The 17,506-nt window shown below is 38.9% G+C and overlaps 1 protein-coding gene across 1 annotated transcript in view; it reads left to right on the top strand.

The window, feature by feature from the left end:
* Nucleotides 1-17,506, top strand: part of EXOSC10 (exosome component 10) — a 45,206-nt gene that overhangs the window by 14,891 nt on the left and 12,809 nt on the right. Inside the window, exons 10-17 of the mRNA XM_074306288.1 lie at nt 4,697-4,887; nt 6,887-7,043; nt 7,232-7,380; nt 7,549-7,599; nt 8,039-8,150; nt 11,402-11,452; nt 11,632-11,710; nt 11,879-11,988. Coding sequence (XP_074162389.1) covers nt 4,697-4,887; nt 6,887-7,043; nt 7,232-7,380; nt 7,549-7,599; nt 8,039-8,150; nt 11,402-11,452; nt 11,632-11,710; nt 11,879-11,988 — 900 coding nt within the window. The remainder of the gene's footprint in view (nt 1-4,696; nt 4,888-6,886; nt 7,044-7,231; nt 7,381-7,548; nt 7,600-8,038; nt 8,151-11,401; nt 11,453-11,631; nt 11,711-11,878; nt 11,989-17,506) is intronic.

Here is a 17,506-nt window from a genome sequence, read left to right on the forward strand (position 1 = left end):
ATAATTGCATGGACCAGAGTTATTTTTTCAAAGTTGTTTGTCTTTACAATATTGTTGGCATTATATAAATTGTTGACTTCCTTCTGTATCCATTCTTAAGTTTTCCCATGTTTCGCTAAAGATTTCTCTTCGCATTTCTTATAACACAGTAATATTACATCCCATTCCTATAGCATAACTTCTTCAGCTGTTCCCCAGTTGAACACCTCAGTTTCACTTCTTTGCCTGAACTGCAAAAAGAGGTGCTGTAATAGGGCATGGACATGGTAATGGTTGCTGGGTCAAAAGGTATCTAATAACATTCTGAGCATAGCCAAATTGCTTTCTGCAATGACTAGATCAGTATCAACAGCAGTGCATTGGTATATCTGTTTCCCCCAGTCCCTCAAGCATTTTTCATTTTCATTTTCTATCATATTAGCCAATCTGATAGTTGTGAAGTAATACTTCATAGTTGTTTTTATTTGCATTTCTCTAATTATGATTTAGAACATCTTTTTATATGGCTACTCATAGTTTGGATTTATTTCTTTGAAAGCTGTCTTTTAAAATCTCTTGACCATTTATCATTTGAGAAATAACTATTACCCTTATAAATTTGAATCACATTTTATATATATATATGAATCTTAGAAATGAAGCCATTTATTAGAGAAATTTACTGTACAGGTTTTTCCCTCTATCTGTTTCTCCTCTAACTTTAGCTACATTGGTTTTGAGTGTATTTTTCTGGTTATGATCCTTAATTGTGTATTTCTTTCTATCCTATTCTTTTACACACTTTTTTGTTTCCCACTCCCCCTTTTAAAAGACTATAATAGCGAAAGAGAAGTGTGCTCACCAATGCTCTGGGATCCAGTGTAATCTTCCCTAACCCTCTTCTCTTTGCCTCACTCAGGTCAGTCATAGGTTCTAGTCCTTTGTTTTCTTCAAAGTTCTTTTTCGAATCTATCCTCCTTAGTTAAAAATTTGTTTCTCCCCTTTCTCTTCCGTTTCCCTTCTGTGTAAAATGTATTATTTCTGTACCAATTCTGTACGTTGAGCAGTTTAGGTGAAAGCAAAATTAAAGTGAAGACTCTTGTTCTTTCTTTCATCCTTGTTGCTGTAATTTTTTAGTTGTAGGTTCTGATTATGGAAGATAATTTTTCCTATTCTTTCTCTCCCTTTCCTTCTCCCCTTTTCACCTCTCCCCTGTGCTCTTCTCCTGCAAATTATAGATAGTTGGAAGGTAAAAAAGGAGAAAAAAGATTTTTGTTGATTTAAAAAAAATTTTTCTATAGAAAGAAATGCTCATTATTGATTTTTTATATCAGTAATTTGCAATTTTGATATGAACATTATATATGCTTTTTTTCCAGATTACTGATGCAGATGTTAAATATCACAGAGCCAATCACAGAATCTGATCCATTCTCATTTTCAGAGAGTTTATTGCATGGACAAGGTTTTATAGTCATCTAGCTGTTTTTGTTTTCTTTGTTTTATGAGGCATTTGAGGTGAAGTGACTGCCCGAGGTCACACAACTAGTAAATGTCAAGTTTGTAAGTTTGGGTTTGTAGTCAGGTCCTCCTGACTCCAGAGCTACTCTATCCTCTCCACCACGTAGTTGTCCCTTGTGCCAAGCTATTAATTTTCTCTCCAATTTTTGTTTTGCTCCTGACTTATCTCTTCCAGAAATTCTAGTTGGATTTCCTCCCAGGCTGTGTTTTTCCTTGAGTCTTTGTTTGTGGATCTTTTAGAATAATTCTCTTCTGTATTTATGTTTTAAGCATCCTTATTACTGTTCTAGCTTTTTATGATGAGATGCTTTCTTTTTTCCTAATTTTTCATTCTTCTGACTTCCTGACTTTGGACTTTGGTAGGTGCAGGTTTTTCACACTTCGAAAGGGACTGAGCATGAGTCTTTAAACTGCTTTTTTAGGGCATTGTAGGATATTGATTCCAGGACCTCAGAAACAGCTCAGGTTGGGGACCCAAACTTTTCAGGGCTTCCAGTGTGGTCTATTTATAGGCCAAAGTCTGATTATTGCCCTTCTGGTCTGCACTCTTCCAGTTCCTGCTCTGGGTCTGCATCCCGAGCAACATACTTTTAGGCTTTCCCCTGGCTGGAATTTGAGTAGATTACTTTTGGATTCAGCTTTCTGGGAAACTCTGCTGGTTCAGATGAACAGAACTGCAGCCTCCCTAGAGTTGCAGAGTGTGTAGAATCCTCAAACTGAGGTCCTGCTTTACTCCCAGGTTCAAAGCCACACAACTGCTGCTTGCTTCTGATCTGGTTCCTTACTCAGCATACAGCCAAGGTCTATGACTGTTCCATTCCCTGAAACTCCAATCCTAGGTGCTGGTTCTTTCCTCAGTTCTTCTTGGATCTGTGACCTGGAACTAGGTAGTAAGTGACAGAGTTCTCCATTAGCACTTACTCCTCCCTCCTGCACAGGGTCAGGCCACTCTGGGGGAGAGGGGGATCCTAGAATCTCTTGTAAACTTACAAAAATGTAAACTTACAAAATACATGTAAGGAACTAAATACAAAGTTGCTTAGGAGGGAGGGCATTTGAAGTTGAGGAATCAGAAAAGGTTTCCCAAAGAAGCTGATGCTAACCTGAAACGTGGAGAAATAGAGTGATTCCTCAAGGCAGCTGAGGAGGCCAGGGGAGGCCAGTGCAAAGAGACCAGCATGAGAGATGGAATGTTATACATGAGGAGTAGAAAGGAAGACAGTTTGGTTGCATTGTGGAGAACTAGAGGGAAAGTAATGTCCAAAGAGAGTCTGGGAATTTAAAAAGTGTTTTACAGTTTATCCTAGAGGCAATGGAAGCCACTGAAATTGGTTAAATAGGGGAGTCTTTTGGTTAGATGTACACTTAAGGAAAACTACTTGGGCAGCAATGACTAGATTGAATTGGAAGCAGGGAAAACAAGTAGGCTATTGCAGTTATCTAGGCAGAGGTTGGGAGGGCTTGAATTAAAGTGGTATTTGTGTAAGAAGGAGTTTTTTGAGAAACAAATGGGGTCATAAAGAATCAAAAACAACCTTACCACAAAAGAAAGAGAAGCAGGAGAGATTAGTATTACAAAAGGCCAGGAAGAGATGGAGAGTGGTTTCAAATACATTAGCTAGTCAAGAAGGATGAGCATTAAAAAAGACTCTCAGGTCTTTAGAGCAATTGTAGTTGAGTGGTTGAGTCTGAAGCAATAGGGAATGATGGGAGAATTGGAGATAGTGAGCACAGATATTGTTTTCTGAGTTTGGCTGTGATAGTAGTGCTTCAAGCTTGAAAGAATGATAGTCTAGTGAAAGTTTTTCCAGATTGGGGCTTGGGCAAACAGGGCTATGTTTGAAGGCTTTATATTAGTGGGAATGTAAAGAGAGGAGATGATGGAAGATGGGAAAGGTGAGAGCAAGGACACAAAGCTCACACAATGCTCTGAGAAAGCATTTTGTGATAATATAGCCATGACTTGAATCTAATAAAATAAAATTTAATGTGAACAAATAAAGAGGAGTATTACATAGTGGGGTTCAAAAATCCTCCTTCACAGTTTCAAGGTGGAAGAAACATGGTTAGATAGTAGTTTTTCTGAGAAATTAGAAGATTGGTGGACAGCAAACTCCTTTTGAACTGGAAGCATGTAGTTCTGGGCTGTATTTAGAGGCAAAGCTTCCAGGATAGGAGAAGATGATAATCTATTGTCCTGTCCTTTGCACTAGGCATCTGGAGTAATAGGCTCATTCTGAGGATCATATCTTAGGAAGAATATAGATAAGTTAGAGACCACAGAGAGGACAGTAGTCAGGATTATGCAGGAGTTAAAGTTCCTCCTTGCCATGATTGAGATTTATTTAACAAAATAGCTAAAAACACAAATAATGCTAATTTGTAGTTTCTAAGCTTGCACCAATCCAGTTTCATTTGATGTCACTGGTTAGAGGAATTGGGAGATGTTTGTATGGACACCTAAAGGCTGGTTGGGACAAAGATGATATCCATCTTCAAGTATTTGTAGGGATGTCCCTAGTAATAATAATTAACATTAACACCAGAATACTGCTTTGAAGTTTGCATGATGTTTTACATATAATACTTCATTTGAGCCTTACAACAACTTTTTTAGGTGGGTTGGCACATATTAACATCTGCATTTTATGGCTGAAGAAACTGAGACTCGGCAAAATCAAGTGGCTTGTCCATGGGCACACATCTAAGAAGTTCCTTAAGATTTAAATACAAGTCTTTCTCACTGCAAGCTCAGCACACCATCCGTTCCACCATTTTGTCCTGTGGAAGGATTAGAGAAAATAGAATGCTAGTAGTTCTAGGTTAACTCCAGCAAAGTGAAATTAGGGAGGGAGGAATTTAGGCTTAATGTAATGAAAAACTTTCTAGAAGCCATCCAGGGGTGTTCTGCCTAGGGAATGGAGGTGCACTGATTAAACTTATTATAGAAGAAAAAATTTTATGTAGAAGTAGCTAAACTGGCTGGCTGCTCAAGGCCTTTCCAGTTCTGCAGTTCTGTTATTTCTTCAGAATTCCTGGCCATGATTGTTATTTGCCTAGGTTACTCACCAGATTGTGACAAGCTCTTTAAAATGAACCCACAGCCTCGTTTCCATTTAGATTTCCAAGATGGAACTCAGTCACTGGGAAAGAATTAGCTCCCAGTGCTTTTCATGGTTTTGATTTTGCTTTCCAGGTCTTCCATGGTGCTGATATGGACATTGAATGGCTGCAGAAAGACTTTGGGCTGTATGTGGTGAACATGTTTGATACTCACCAAGCAGCTCGCATCCTTAACCTTGGCAGACATTCACTGGATCACTTACTGAAACTCTATTGCAATGTGGAAACAAACAAGCAGTATCAGTTGGCTGACTGGAGGATACGGTATGTTTCTTGCTGGTGATTCCATTGGCTGAAATTTGGGTAACTCTTCTGTGGAGGATTATCTTTTCTACAACCTGTTTGATTTACAAGGTGGATGTCCTCTGCCTGTTCTATAAGAATTGTCATTAGCATAAAAGCAATGGGGAATTTCAGAAGGATACTATGCACTTATATGAGCTGGATTTGTTACTGTGGGTAAAAGGAGAGAATGGAAATAATTTTTAGTAACTCCTTAAAGGAAAATTGCAGTCATTAGGTTTACTTGTCTAATTCTCTTATACATTAAACTCCCGTTTTTCTAGTGTGTCATGTATAATATGTTTGATTGAAAAATGAAGTAGCTCTTAACTTTTTATTTGGTGTTTAATAATAGTATAATAATGTGACTTGAAGCTCATGTTCCCATTACTTAGTAGCTGGCCAGAGTATGACAGTTCCACCCATCAGTTGTAAGCGTAACCAAACGTTGTGTCTCCTTGTTGGTGATCGGGAAGTAACCTAACTAAATAGAGTAATAATCAAATAAACCTCTTAGCAAAATCACAGAGGTAACAGCTCATTTTTCTCTATGCCATGATAATTTATAGAGGATATTACTCACAGTCCTGAGAGGGAATTTATATAAATCTTGTCCATCTTTTCAGAGGAGGAAATGGAGTCCCTGAGAAGCCAACTGGTTTTCCCAAAGTCCCCAGCTAGTGAGGTTCACCTCCCTGCTTCCAGGCCTCCCTCTGTGCGCATTGGCACCTCCTTGTGTCCTGTAAGCCCCTGCAGAGAGAGGGTAGGGCACGAACAAATCTTTAAAGCCAAAAGAAACCCTGTGTTGCAGTGGGAAGAGGCCTGGCTGGGAAAGGCCAGGCTTGAGTCTCACTTCTGGACAAGTCACTTTCCCTTTTTCAGTTTCAGTTTTCTCATCTATAAAATGGAATAAAGAATACTTGTAATATCGACACATTTTTGTTTTGGGTGTCAAAATACATCATCAGAGAGCATTGATGAAGGACAGAAAAGGACTTTTCAGGGCATCTGGTTCTACCCTTTCATTTTCCAGATGATGAAGCTGAATCCCAGAGAAATTCAGAGCTTTCATAGACTCTCAGGAACAAGGGGCCTCAGAAACCCTGTTGTCAAGAGTCTTCCTTACCAGCACCTTCCACAAATGGCCATCCATCCTGGGCTTGGGAACCATACGGAGCAGGTGCCTTGGGGTTACCCTAATGATGAGCAAGTTTTCAAGCCTCAGGGGGCCTCTCTGCAGTTGTTGCTCATTGCTCCTAATTTGTACTTGAGGACCAAGTAGAACAAGTTTTAATTTTTCATCTGTGAGACAGTCCTTAGTCCTTCACTTACTGGAAGATAACTCTCTTGTCCCTTCTAAGTCTCTTCTCCAGGCTTAATATCCACAGTTCCTTTGATTGTCAGATGGCAGGAAACTCAAAAGCTTTTAACTATTCAGGTGATCTTCTTAAAAACCCTCTCCAGTTTAGCAAAAGTCCCCTTAAAACATGTATAGAGCTGACATGGCCACATCCTTTCCAAGAACCCACAAAACCCTGGTTTAAATTGAGGTCTTTGAGGTCCAAATCCAACGTTCTTTTCATGCTCCATACTTTCCCTCTTTGTGTAGTATAGGTATTATGGGGAAAAAAAAAACAAGCAGTTTGTACTTCTTCAAGGACTCAGTCATCATACACTGTGAGATACCCTTTTTACCTAATTGCTAATCTGTGAATTGTAGTAGAAAGGTGAAGAGTGTAACTTAAGTGTTGATTAAAGTTGTGTGCTTCATGTTTAACATATATTGGTTTACTTGGTGTTTAGGGGAGAGAGATGGAGGGAAAGGAAGGAGGAAGATTTGGAGCACAAGGTTTTGTGCTTCAAGGCCTAACTAGTGTTCATTCATTCAGCAAAGATTTATTACATGTATAAACCCTATTTCAGGTGATAGAAAATGCCATGAAAAAAATCATTAACATTTCTCTTATTGTTGCATCTGTAGACCTTTACCAGAGGAAATGTTTAACTACGCCCGCCATGATACTCATTACCTCCTCTACATTTATGATAAGATGCGTTCAGACCTGTGGGAACGAGCAAATGGGCAGCCAGCTCAGTTACAGGTGGTGTGGCAACGGAGCAAGGACATTTGCCTCAAGGTATGGCCTTGCCAGAGTTTAAGCAAAAGCCAGGGGCTAACTCCCTAGTAATTTGTTCTTTGGTGGTTTCTTTTCATATCTGTTACTCTTTTACCCTTTCAGGGAGCATGAATTTAGAGTTGGTCTCTTGAAAGCCAAAAATACATTTATTTACTCATATCTTGGCTTTTTCTTTTAATCCTTTGTAGAAATTCATCAAACCAATTTTCACTGAAGATTCATACTTTGAGCTGTATAGAAAGCAGAAGAAGCACCTTAATACCCAGCAGCTCACAGCCTTTCGGTTACTGTATTCTTGGAGGGACAGAACAGCCCGGAGGGAAGATGAAAGTTATGGGTGAGACAGTGGTTCAACAAGGCCTTCTAGCAAAAGAAAGATGGGTTAACTACCCAGATCTATAATTGAGTCTTTCTTGCTAAGTTACTGCACTGTTTATTTCATGGTGTGAACATTGAATCCTCCCTTCTCCCAGTCTTACTAAACCTGCTGTGTTTTTTGTCGTAGCTATGTCCTGCCCAATCACATGATGCTGAAGATAGCCGAGGAACTCCCCAAGTGAGTCTGTGGGTGGCAGCCTGGCAGTCTCAAGAGTCCATAGTCTTCAAAACCCCATCTTCCAATTGATCGTTGCTCGTCAGAGTTACTCATCTGCTTAGAGATCATTAGTACTAATTGTGTTCCTGTGATGAGTGCTGAAAGTACAAGGGTGGTTCTGCTCTCAAGGCTCTTAAAATCTAAGGGGAAAAAAAGATATAAGGGTGGAAAAGGAAGTTAGAAAAATTTATAGAGGGGGTAGCCCTTGGATTGGACCTTGAAGGAGAGACTTAGAGACTCTCCTCCACAATGTCTCCTTGATCTCACTGAGTTAAGAGCGATTAACAGTCTGTTGATAAATCTTTGAACCTAACCTTGAATTTACTGATCACCCTTCTTATCTGAATATTTTAAATGTCAAGCTTTTTTAAAAATTAACTGAGTTGCTGTTTTTCCTTAGGGAACCTCAGGGTATCATTGCTTGCTGCAACCCTGTACCTCCTCTTGTGCGACAGCAAATCAATGAGATGCACCTTCTAATCCAGCAGGCCCGAGAGATGCCTCTGCTCAAGGTAGGATGATGTACTGCTTTACAGACACTGAAGGTTACATACCTACTAGGACCTATTTCCTACTGGGTGCCTTGGGATTTACCTGTCTGAGTACGCATCAGGAAAGTGATTGGGGTTAGATAGTATAGTGTGGTTGCTCCTGGAGTTTAGCTACATCTTCACCATAGTATGAGGATCTCGGGCTCTTTCCTTTCATTTAACAAACTTAACTCGGATGTTTTTTTTCTTCTCTCATTCTGATTATTGAAGGTCCAGTAGCTAGTAATGGCAGTCTAAGATAGGTTGCTTATCTTTTGAAAGGGGTTTTTAACCTTTTTTTGTGCCATGTGCCTTTGGTCTGGACAATCTGGCGAAGCTTATGGATCTCTTCTCAGAATAATATTTGAAAATGCACAAGAAAACGAAAGAACCAATTGTATCAAAATGAAGATGTGTTTTTTTATTATTTTATTTTATTTTATTTTATTTTTTTGCCCCATTCAAGTACTTGGGCCTCTTAGGAACTGTGTACAGAATGAATTTGAGTCAGGAAAACCTGTCAGGCTATTTCTGTGGTTCAGATATGAGAGAAAATGCTTGTACCTAAGGTCCTGCTATGTAGAATTGAAAAGGTATTGAATTGAGAAGGTATTGAAAAGGAAAAATCATCAGGAGTAGGACCAGCCATGGGGAGTGAAACAGAATGAGGAGACAAAGTTCATTCTAAGGTTTGGAGTCTTCATTGACAGGAGGATTCATAAAAATAGGCACTACAGAGGGCCAGGGAGTCCATTTAGCTATAGCAGTGGCAGTGAGAAGTGTGTGTCTCTGTGTATCGGGGTATCTCTGCAGTTGTCACGGGGGTGCATATCAGGACAGATTGCATCTTTTATCTATGGCCAGCAGAGACCAAAATGTAAAGAGAACTCTTTACTTCTTCTCCTCTACCCTTGACTCTTTCACCAAGAGAAGATCTCAAATCCCATGACACTTTGACTTGTTTCATGGAAACATTTTGTTTTTCTACACAAAACATGCTTTCTGTGGTTTGGTACAGGCAGAAGGACAAGAGTGGACGTTAGTTTGTTGGGGAATGGCAAGGTTAAATTTAAATAAAGAAATTAAAATTTTAAATATATTTAGAGTTGTTAAGGATCTCAGGGCCCATCTCTTCCATCTGACTCCATTTTATAATTGAGTAACCTAAAGCCCAGGGACATTGTGACTTACCCAAGCTCAGTGATCTTGTCCAATGAATTTTTTGTTGTTGTTGTTGTTGTTGTTGTTTCTCTGAGGCTGGGGTTAAGTGACTTGCCCAGGGTCACACAGCTAGGAAGTATTAAGTGTCTGAGATCACATTTGAACTCGGGTCCTCCTGAATTCAGGGCTGGTGCTCTATCCACTGTGCCACCTAGCTGCCCCTGTCCAATGAATTGTGAGACTGATTCACCTTTGAGCAAGGCTTCAAGTACAAGCTGCGGTGATGACCAGGAAGACCCAGGCTGGGAGCCTGAGGAAACTGGGGAGGCTGGAAATTACAGGGAACAAATTAGCAGAAGATGAATATTTTGGGGCAGCTAAATGGTGCAGTGGATAGAGCACCGGCCCTGGAGTCTGAGTTCAACCTCACTAGCTGTGTGGAGGAAGAAAGGAACTGGAGGGAGCTTGCTTCTGTTTTGGGGGAGACTTGGGGAGCTCTTTTAGGCTTCCTCCTCCAGGTGGTCTAGAACCATTCTCAGAATCAGATCTTCCCAAGGTGTCTTCTATTTCTGGACAACCAATGGGAAGGACATGAAAGGCCATAAACTTCCCTGAAATGATCAGCCCCAATTCCTGTTTCTACCTGCACTAATCACATTCCTGGAGCACTTTAATCTCCTCAAATTCACTTCAAGGCAGAATGGTTTAGAATTGGATCAGATTTAGAATTGGAAGCACCTCAGAGGCCATCAAATCCAATCTCTATACTTTATAGATGAGAAAGTGAGACAAAGTTTAAATAATTCCAGCTTTGAACTACGTTCTTTCTCTTTCTAGGTGGTATAGTTTTGGGGTGGCAGGTTTTCACATTAGGAAGACAGACTTGAGTTGGAATCTTGCCTTAGACATTTACCAGGTTTGTGACCCACTGATGAGGTCAGGGAACCAAAATGAGGTCAGTGGTAGTTGTGATGAGGTATGAGAATTGGGGATGGAAATCCCCTCTGGTGGGAGCGGCAGATCCTATGGGAAAGAATTCCCAAACCCCGAAATCTGTGCGGCAAAAAGGGATTTATTGGCCCTGAGAAGACAATATCTTCACCAGTGGGCAAAAGAACTGGCAGGGCGGCTTGCCAAGAAGAGAGCTTCCTTGGCAAGCACAATCCTGTTTTGGAATTCTGAAAAGATTTGGGTTCAGAGTTGTCTTTCATTAGCTCTCTGAGCCTCAGGCTTCAGTTCAAAATTGAATTGACATTCACTCAATGCTGTCGATGCCCCAGGCCTAGGTCTCAAGATGAGCAATATTGGTAATTAGTAATTATTAGTAATAATTAGTAATTAGTAATCAAGAGATTACTTATCTTGGGAGTTTGAGCTATTGGGAGTGGTGTTGAGGGGAAATGTTAGACATTTTGTGTTTGGGGTAAACACAGGATACAGGGCTTAAGATTCCAGCAGCACCCTGAAGCTGACCTCCTGCAAAAAGGGGTGATTGACAGACAAGTAGAATATGTTTGGAAACTATATAGTGAATTGTTATGTGCTTAAAAGGATATTCACACAGTATATGGTTTTCTGTACATGATAGTCACAGTTTCATGCACACTGTTCATTTTCTGTTTTACTTTGTGTGTCAAAAGTGCTTTTATTTTACTTAATATTTAAGTTCAGAATTTTTTAAAAGAATTTTTCTAAAGAAGTGTTTGAGCAGAAGAAATTAGGGATTCTAAGAGGCCAAGGTGAAGAAGAGATGAGTTACCATGAGTGACTGCAGGTAGACCGGAGCGGCTGGGCTACTTGTGCCTGAAAAAGAAATAATACTTAATAAGTACAAACAAATAGGAAGGACTAGGCTGGAAAGAGATTTAAATGTCAAGCAGAGGAATTTATCTTTGATCTTCAAGGTAACAGAGAGGCACTAGAGCTAAGCAGGCAGGAATAGTCAGACCTGAACTTTAAGATCACTTTGGACGCTAAGTGGAGAGGATGAAATGTTTGCCTGGAGGCGAAGATCCATTGGGTTTTGTTGTTCATGCTATTCTTTCTTGCCTTTCTTTTTTCTGTATTCCTAGTCTGAAGTTGCATCTGGAGTGAAGAAGAGCAAATCTCAGCCTGCTCCTGAGGTACATTCTGTTTTTCATGGGATGGGTTTCATGTGACTGGATAAATGCAGACTATCACAAGTAACTGTCTTTTGCTGAGATGGCACTAACTTTTTCTTCAGAACAAAGCTTATAGGAATATTTCAGATTTGTTGTAGCAACTTTTGTCTGCTTTTTTTTTTTTTTTTTTTTAAATACAGAAAATAGAAAATGCTTTATTTGGACCTCATGACTATTCCCGTGCTCCTCCAGATGATTATCTAAATGTTTCAGACACAGGTAAACCTTTGGCTTACATGGGATATTCTTGTCTTAATTTTTGTTTACAGTTCAGATTTGGGTCCTTTTAAGAACTTTGGATGAAGCTTTGGGAAAATTTCTGGACATAGAATCCTTTGGGCATGGCTACTCAGACCTAAAAACTTTCGATTGTTTCCATTTCTGTAGGACCTGGGCCACTTCAGAAAAGCCCAACTCTCTTCTCTGAAAAAAATGAAAATGAGATCTTATCATACCCTGGCTGCTTTGTTGCTACTGCAGTCATCACATTATTCAATGTAAGTAATTGCATAGTTTGTTATAGATCTCACTTCATTCAATTTACATCATCAAATCTGATGTTTGGGCCACTGAGATTCTAAATATCAGACAGTGGGAAGGAGGGAGGGAGGAAGGATTGATTTAAATGCCTACTATGTTTGCCTCAGTTTCCTCAGTTGCAAAATGGAAATAACAGAACCTTTCTCTCAGGATTGTTCTGCCAGGGTAATTGTGAAAATCAAATGAGATAATATTTGTAAAAAACACTTAGTACAGTGCCTGGAACATGGTGAGGACTATATAAAGGCTTGTTTTCTTTCCTGTACCTCATGGTACAATAATATTCTATTACATTTACAAGCCTTTCTTTATGTTATTGGACTCGGCGGGTTGTTTTCCATCTCTTACTGTCACAAGTAATATTGGTAACTGTGAGTCCTTAACCCTATGTCATGGACCTCCTGATACAATCCTATTGGTTGGTTGTTGTCCTTTGTTTTCAAAGATGACTTAAATGGCATCCTTATGTTACAGTGTGTCTGACTATGGCTGATCAGATCAATACGATCTTGGAATGCTCTGCCACAGGTTAGACACAAATGATCTATATGAACATTGGGGATAGCTTCTCTAAATTTTGCATATTTCGTGTTTCCTCTGGACTAATTCAGTTCTGCATTCCTCATAGAGCACAGCACCTTCTCTGATGAGGGCATGCCATGCTGGGCAGTCGTATGAAAGACAGACGTGTCTTCCATGTCATAAATCAGTTCTAAAATTCTTAAGAGATAATTTGAGAGTGTCCTTGTATCACTAGTTAGTATAATCCCACAAGTAGGATCATTAGATTAAAGTATATAAATATTTAGTCATCTGACATAATTAAAAATTATTCTGGTCCAAGTCTTTTTTTTACCTGCTCTAGCTGTATTTATTATATATATGTAAAAGCTTTTTATATACTCAGTCTTTTTTTTTTTTTTTTCTTTGATAAACTTCTCTGTGTTGTAGCTGTTTACAAATTCTTTTCCTGGCCACAGCTGTGGAAATTTTCTGTTTTCCAATTTTTTAATGGTATATTATATGAAAGCCTGAGAAATATTTATATTCACTAAGGTTGCCATTCAGAAGTCTACATAGAGCCATCAAGTCTAGTTTTTCCAGTATTCTTTTCAAGTTTATGATTTCTTTCATTCTTGTGAATGTTGAATTGGTTAGGCTCTTGCAAAGTACTTTATTATCCATAATCAGTATCTTACTAGCTAGATCTTTACTCTTTTCATCTTTTAAGAATCTGGATCTTATGCCACTTGATGGATGAATAATGATATCTTCTCATCACAAAATTGCTCTGCTTGTCTTTCTTAATGTTATCTCAGATTTCAGTTACCTCATCTGAAAACATGATTGCAATTCCTAGTTTTTTGAATGCAGTTGAAGTATAATAGATTTTATTCCAGACCATTCGCTTTGAAATTATATGAATCCTTCGTTTTTATAAGTATCTGGGGACTGGTGCAATGTAAGTGTTACCCTCAATTTTCCTCTTATTACCATCCTTTTCCTTTGTGACTAACTCTAAGTCTTATTGGTTTTACCTTTCTGTCTTTTTCTGCAACAGTGATAACTACCCTGATGAAGGCTTTAATAGAATGCTAGTGGTTCTGCCTTCAACTCTTTCCCCCTTCTAATCCATTCTCTACTCAGCTGTCAAATTGATGTTCTAACGCATAGGCTTAAATATCATCCCCACTGTCTCTTGGCTGTTCTTTGAACATGACACACCATCTTCCAACTCCAAGCACTTTCCCTGTCCCCCATGCCTGAAATGCTCTCCCTCTTCATTTTCTGCCTCCTATTTTCCTAGCTTCTTTCAAACACCAGCTAAAATGCTACCTTTTTCTAGAAGCTTTTCCTCATCTCCCTTAATGTTAGTGCTTTCTCTGTGATTCTCTCCTATTTATCCTTTTTTTGTCTTGTTTGTACATAATTGCTTTGTCCTTTGTATCCCTAATGCCTATCACTTGGTGCTGATGTTGATTGACTAATCCTCTCTGAAGAGTACTTCCTTTTTGTTGATAAATTCCGGCCATTGCTATTCAGATTTATAATAGTTTGGTTTTCTCTTTATTAGATCTTGTAGCATAATTGTTCAAAAATCAGTATGAGGTACAATGCTGCCCATTTTGTTTTTATAAACTTGATATTCTTCCTCTTGTCTGTACCAAATTAAAAAAAAAAAAAACTTCTTTGTAATCTTAATTACACATACACACTCCTCCTATCCTAAGATTCAGCTTTTATTATTTCAAATACTTTTAACACTTTCCTTTATAGACAAGGTCATCTGTAGTTGAGTCATCCTCCTCTCCCATTTTCTATTTCTTTATAATAATCTTTCACTTTTGACTCTGATAGCCTAAATATTTCATGACTCCCTTATCCTTTCATTTTTTCTGCTAATCTAATTCTGTTCCTTTTTCAAAGTTTTTTTTTTCTCCCCCTGAGGCAATTGGGGTTAAGTGACTTGCCCAGGGTCACATAGCCAGGGAGGTTTAAGTTTCTGAGGCCAGATTCAAACTCAGGTTCTCCTGACTTCAGGACTGGTGCTCTATCCACTGCGCCACCTAGCTGCCCCACATTCTATTTCCTTTTCAAGGGATTCTTTCCCCCTCTCTCCCCAAATCCTTCATTTTTCAGTTACCTTTATGCTATGAATGACTTTAAAATACTCTGGCCTTAGCTCAGATTCTATCTAGTCCAACCTCCATATTAGAGATGGGGTTGTTAAATGTAAATTAGAGGTAGAAATTCAAATGATTTGTGAGGTCACACAGATAGAGGTTGTGTCAGAGGTGGCATTTGAATTCAGGCCTTATAACTTAGAACTGTTGTACTTTCTGTGTGTCATGCTTGTTTTCAGCTGCATTGATTTTTTTGCTCTTTATTTCTATCTAGTTCTTGACTGATTGATGTAATTTTCAACGACTTGATCAAGTTAGAATTCAAAAGCCCTTTTCAATGCCAGATTTCTCATTAGAAGATAATTCAATTTTCTGAGTTTATTGAAACAGTGAACAAGCATTTGAGCCTTTACTATGTGCTCATTATTATGCTGATCTCTAGGGACACAAAAATAGGACAAAATCCTGTCCTCAAAGGGTCTTCCCTTTAACAGGGAAGGCAATGTCTGCTACATGATATAGAGTAGATAAAGGCCACCTAAAGGTGGAAGCCATTAGCAGCTGGGGGTATCCTCCTGTAGACAGTGAGATAGAAGGAAGAAAGGAAGGAAGTAAACCTCAAAGATGTAGGTGTAAGGATGGAGAATTGGGGTGGGGGAGAGGTAGCCAGTGCCTAGAGAGAGAAGATGGAATGACATGTGCATGGAATTTCAGGGAGATTGGGGCTGCTAAAGTATAGACTATAGGAGAATAAGAGAAAGATTATGAAGAACTTTAAATACAAAGCAGGATTTTGTAATTGATCCTGGAGGTGATAGGAGAATTCAGTGAATTAGGGTTCAGTGTTCCAAAAATCACTTTGGCATTTTATTGAATAAGAGTCTGTAATGAGGAAACAGAGGTAGGAATACCAATTAAAGCAGGTTATTGCCAAGGAAGGTGCCTGACACATGGTAGACACCTAGTAAACATTAGTTGTGTTAAAATTGTATCATGTTCAGGTCCCTCTGACCACCACACCTTCCCTCCCTCCCTCCCCACCAATAAATTACTAAGTTTCTAAGTAACCAGTATAAGCTAACAGTACTAGAAGTAAGATTGCAAAGTCACTTAAAAACTTTCCCCTCAATTAAGAGAGTATAATGATCACTTGCAAACTATCTCACAAATTAGAGAAATTTGAGACCCCCTTTGTCCTGCCAAGTATCCATGCTCTTTAAGCCTCAAATAAACTCCACACATCTGCAGAAAGACCTGCGTGCCACCCTAAGGTGCTACTGATAATTTTGAGCTGGTGTAGATGTTAAATAATTAAATGACACAGAAAAGAATTAGCCATCTTTGACCAAGTCCTTGTAAAAATAAAACCCCTAAATTCTCCCTCACCCCCCAGCACCTCAAGCACTTCCCCATATGCTTTAGGTCCATGCTTACCTGAGTGTACCCATCTGTGATTCATAGTTATCTAAGTGCCTCTCTGTGCTCCCTTCATTCTCTTCCCCACATTGCTTTCCTTCCTCCCTTGTCATTTGCCTCTTGTACTCTCTGTGACTTATTAAAATGTGATTGAAGCACTGATCCCCACTTTCCATCTTGGTCTTTCTGTGAGAATCTAAAGAACTGTGAGTGCCTATTTTCCACTCAAGGAGATTCCATTTCCTTTGTTGCAATAATTCCACAAATTAATTGGCAATTCATTATTTAGCCAAACAAGAAGTGCTGAGGGCCTACTCTAGGGTGATGATTGTGTGTAAAGGTTAAAAGGGCACATGTGAGAGATGGGGTGAAGGTAGAAAAGACAAGATCTGGCAGTGAGCTGGTTTGGCAGAGGAATGAGAGTGCAGAGCTGAGGGTGACTATAAGGTTGTGAACCTGAGTGACTAGGAGAATGAGAGTACATTAGACAGTAATAAGGAAGTTTGATAGGGCTGATGTATTAGTGGGGGAAAATATAATAAGTTCTGTTTTGAATATTTGTTTGAGTTTGACAATACCTATGGGACATCCAGTTTGAGATGCTGAAAATGAATTTGGAGATAGGAATCTAGTATAGCTGAGGGATGGATATTGATCTGGGAGTCATCTGCATAGAGCTAATAACTGAACCCATGGAGGATGATGAGATCATCTGGTGTAATAGTATGGAACAAAAAGAGAATTGGGCCCAAGTCAGGGCCTTGGGGAACATCCACAGGCAGTAGGTGTGACATTGAAGAGCAATTCTTATTTTTAAAATTATTTCATTGATGCTCTTTTATTTTTGTCATCACTATTATTTCCCAGTGAATTATCTTTCTCCCCTCACTCCATTCCTCCACATAACCTTCTCATAACAAATCAAAGCAGATTAAAACTATAGCCATCTCTGAAATTTCTCACCTGTAGTCTACCACTTTAATGACAGAGAAATTGCTTAACCTTTTTTTTTTTTTTTTTTTTTAGTTCATTTTTAATACATATTGTTTTATAAATTATGTTGGGAGAGAATAATCAGCAAATGGAAAAAACCATGAGAGAGATTTAAAAAAAAAAAAAAAAGTGAGCATAGCATGTGTTGATTTATATTCAGTCTCCTTAGTTCTTTTTCTGGATGCAGATAGCATTTTCTGTCCAAAGTCTGTTGGGATTGCTTTGGATCACTGAACTACTGAGAAGAACACATTCTTACTGTTATTGTGTACAACGTATTCCCAGTTCTGCTTGTTTCACTCAGCATCAGTTCTTGTAAATCTTTCCAGGCCTTTCTATAATCAGCCTGTTCATCATTTTTTTATAAAACAATAATATTCCATTACCTTCATGTACCACAGCTTGTTCAGCCATTCCTCAATTGATGGGCAAAAACTTTTTC

Source organism: Sminthopsis crassicaudata, chromosome 3 (genome assembly GCF_048593235.1).
Source record: "Sminthopsis crassicaudata isolate SCR6 chromosome 3, ASM4859323v1, whole genome shotgun sequence".
Taxonomy (NCBI): Eukaryota; Metazoa; Chordata; class Mammalia; order Dasyuromorphia; family Dasyuridae; genus Sminthopsis; species Sminthopsis crassicaudata.